Raw genomic sequence first — 3,085 nt, 5'->3', positions numbered from 1 at the left:
GTTTAGTCGGCAATATGTATGTCCACGCACTTCAAAAAGCGACACTCGAGCATGCCAGCTGCCGACATGCCTCTGTAGACTAGATCCGCCTGTAACTAGAGCCGTAACCTCCGAGATGGCAACGGTGTACCTTGCGGCACCGTTGCAGTATCGGAGACAACGCTAGCACCATTCTCCTACAGATACACGAATCATGCGTAATCACACCGCTGAATTATTTAACAGCCGGATGACTTACATTGTCGCAAGAGCTTCACTGTTCAGTGGCTATTCACCGTTTAGGTTTTGCTACGTTGGGTGGTCTTGATGGGGACCCACCTTTTGCTGCATGTGCAAAAGAGAGGATCTCCAACATCACGAAATGTTGGTGTCCTTTTGTATATCTGAGCCGAATTCACAATATGGCTCGGCTTGTAACACCTCGAAGCTGTTTGCCACGGGCAATGCGCCAAGAAACGGCAAGCCCGATTTGACTGTTCTATGCAAAGGAAGATAAAAACCGCCACCACTGTCACGTGCAATTCCCTTGTTGCCTTGATTTCTGAAAGCCACTACACGCATTTACACGCTCGCGTGCTGCGGAAAAACTCATTCGCACGATCACTAGAGAAATGATTGACAGTACAGCGCTCGTATAAGCAAATACATTAAATGGAATAGTTAGTCAGACATTATTTGCTTATTCAATCCTATGCTAAGCTTCTAACATCCCTGGTCACATAGATTACTTGAAAACTTACATTCAAATTACTACTTTTACTTTTTAGTTCCCATTAAGTTCTTACGACTCTCAAGCATACTGCGCAGAAAATTAGGCAAGCCATTGTTTCAACGACGTGCTATAGTTGCAATCCTGCTGCAGAAACACAAACGAAGAAGAGTTGCAGTGGAAATAATTCATTACCGCTCAAAAAGGTGGCCTGGGTAGCGCACTTTATGAAGCTGCCCCGTAATGGAAGGTGCCCTATACGACCACCATATATTTCAACACCCAAAATTCACTTTATGCGCCAACAGTGAGCACCGCGCGGTTACGTTTTCTCATGTCATTCGATAGACGTCGTCTGGTGCGCGTCACCAGCTGATGACTGATCGACCACTTCCTTGTAGTACGCCACGAGCATGTCATTCATGAATGCCCTGAGCCTGCCGCCGGTCATTTTGTCCAGCGTGGTGGCAGGCTGGGGCGCTACTACGGTGAACCGACCGCTGAGGCACGCCAGGAAGCCTCCGAAGTCGTCCATGAGGTCCTGCTCGCGCAGGTAGGCGTGCTTCGGCAACACCCTCTGCGTGTCGAACAGGTGCAGAGCGTACGTGATGATCACGTTTGCGAGCACTTCCACAGCCTTGGACGCCATGGGATCGAGGGGTTCGGTGTGCTGCGCCCTGAGCAGTGCGAGCTTCCGGTGACGCAGCGAGAGCGCCTGGAACACGTGGTACAGGCAATCATCCTTGAAGCGCGGGATCAGGTTGAGGCAGTCATGGCAGTACCTGCGGATCTTCTCGTCGCGCCCAACTTCTGTAAGCATGGCCTCGGCGAACGCCTCGCTGACGCCTGTCAGGAGCAGTGTGGCCAGCTGCCACGACGTGACTGCGCTACCTAAGCGGCACTGCTGCAGTGTCCTGACGCGCAAGTTCTTGGAGGTGCTGCCCTTGAGGACCAACGCGGAGGCCTTAGCCATGACCGCCTCAAACAGCGCGTCCACGATTCGCGTGCTCGGTTCGAGGAACATCTCGCGCACGCTCTCGGTTACCTGCTGACGGATGGAGACGACCAGGACCTCGTCGGCGTCATCCCGCGAGACTGCGGGCCCACCGATGTTCGTGAAGACGAGGTATTGCAGGATACTGTGCGTCACCAGGACGAGGCGGTACAGCAGACAGACGGAGACGTCGCGCGAGGCGTGGAGTTCGCACGCCTCCGGAGAGAGGGCACCGCAGTCAAAGTTGACGTCATCCTCATCGATGTCATAAGGCGGCGCCACCTGCGCAATGTCGGCCCAGGGCCAGTCCGGTATTTGGATCACGCGTTCGAGACTGCTGGTCTCCGGCTGCGCTTCCGAATCCGGGTTTCTGCACTTGCTTCTCAGCGCCTGCATTTTCTTCAGGAAGCTCAGGGAGTCGCGGATGTGCTGGGACAGGCCGGACAGGATCGGGAAGGGGACGTGGTCGCGCAGCTGCATGAACGCATCCATCGCCTGCAACAGGATTTCTCTGTAATAATGCTCGCGGATGCTTGGAGGCGCGAACACCACTGCGGTTATGCCGACAAGGCGGCGATTCTCCTGCGGCCTCTTCGGCATCTTGTGCTGCAGCCATATGTGGCGTGCCAGGCGGCAGTAGGGCTCGGCGTGTCGTCGCGACCTCACCGTGATTGTTGGTTGCCCGAGGTCGTAGCCTATGGCTACTAAATCGCTCGTGACATCTGTGACACTGTTGTACAGCCTGAGGACTGGACGCAGCACGGTTTCGCGGTTCCTGGTCTTGTGGATGAAGTAGCCCTTGCTGCTCGCGGCGTCCCACAGCCAGCGGTCGCGCGCCGCCCGATACTTCGCGGAATACACGAGCACCGGAGTTATTTCGAACAAGGACAGTTCATCGCGCATTTCAAGGAGTGTGCCGATATCCAGAAGAGTGGCGACGGGTTCGCGGTTTCCGTGGCCCTTGTGTCTTTGATCGCGTTCTAGGACGTCCTTGCGTCGCTCCCTCGAAGGCACCAGATTCAGGGAACGCGAGAGCCGTTCCATGTTCGATGAAAGAGGTCAGCCCTAAAACCTTCTTTGTCTTCTTCTGGCTTCGAAGCATGTCTCGCGCGCACGAGGAAGCTGCGCCACCCTGCGTCACAGAAGTACCCTGGCACCCTTTAATAAGGACTCCATAAGCACGTTTAAACAAAAAGTAGATGATTCACTTTTCGTAAGTTATGCAAGTTAGAAACACAATACATAATAAGTGGTGTCCATATCTTGGAGGCAGTGACGTGTCTCCAATTCCTGCAATGTGTTCCAGGGCCTTAAGTAAACGAAACATGGCTTTCGGGATTGGCGTCCGTTGCTTCTAGCGAGCCGTCGCTGGTTATTATTAT

The 3,085-nt window shown here is 54.0% G+C and overlaps 1 protein-coding gene across 1 annotated transcript; it reads right to left on the bottom strand.

The window, feature by feature from the left end:
• Positions 1-782: 782 nt before the first annotated feature.
• Positions 783-2,773, bottom strand: LOC142559433 (uncharacterized). The gene has a single exon (XM_075671025.1). It carries the CDS (start codon positions 2,745-2,747, stop codon positions 1,047-1,049), a length of 1,701 nt encoding a protein of 566 aa, XP_075527140.1. The 5' UTR covers positions 2,748-2,773; the 3' UTR covers positions 783-1,046.
• Between the last annotated feature and the right edge of the window lie 312 nt (positions 2,774-3,085).

The sequence above is a fragment of the Dermacentor variabilis genome, chromosome 10 (genome assembly GCF_050947875.1).
Source record: "Dermacentor variabilis isolate Ectoservices chromosome 10, ASM5094787v1, whole genome shotgun sequence".
NCBI classification, from domain to species: domain Eukaryota; kingdom Metazoa; phylum Arthropoda; class Arachnida; order Ixodida; family Ixodidae; genus Dermacentor; species Dermacentor variabilis.
Note: the sequence above shows the minus strand (reverse complement) of the source record. Positions and strands in the feature narration are given on the sequence as shown.

Coding starts and splice junctions, on each gene's coding strand:
- LOC142559433 (XM_075671025.1), bottom strand. CDS start 2,747: ATGGAACGGCTCTCGCGTTCCCTGAATCTGGTGCCTTCGAGGGAGCGA.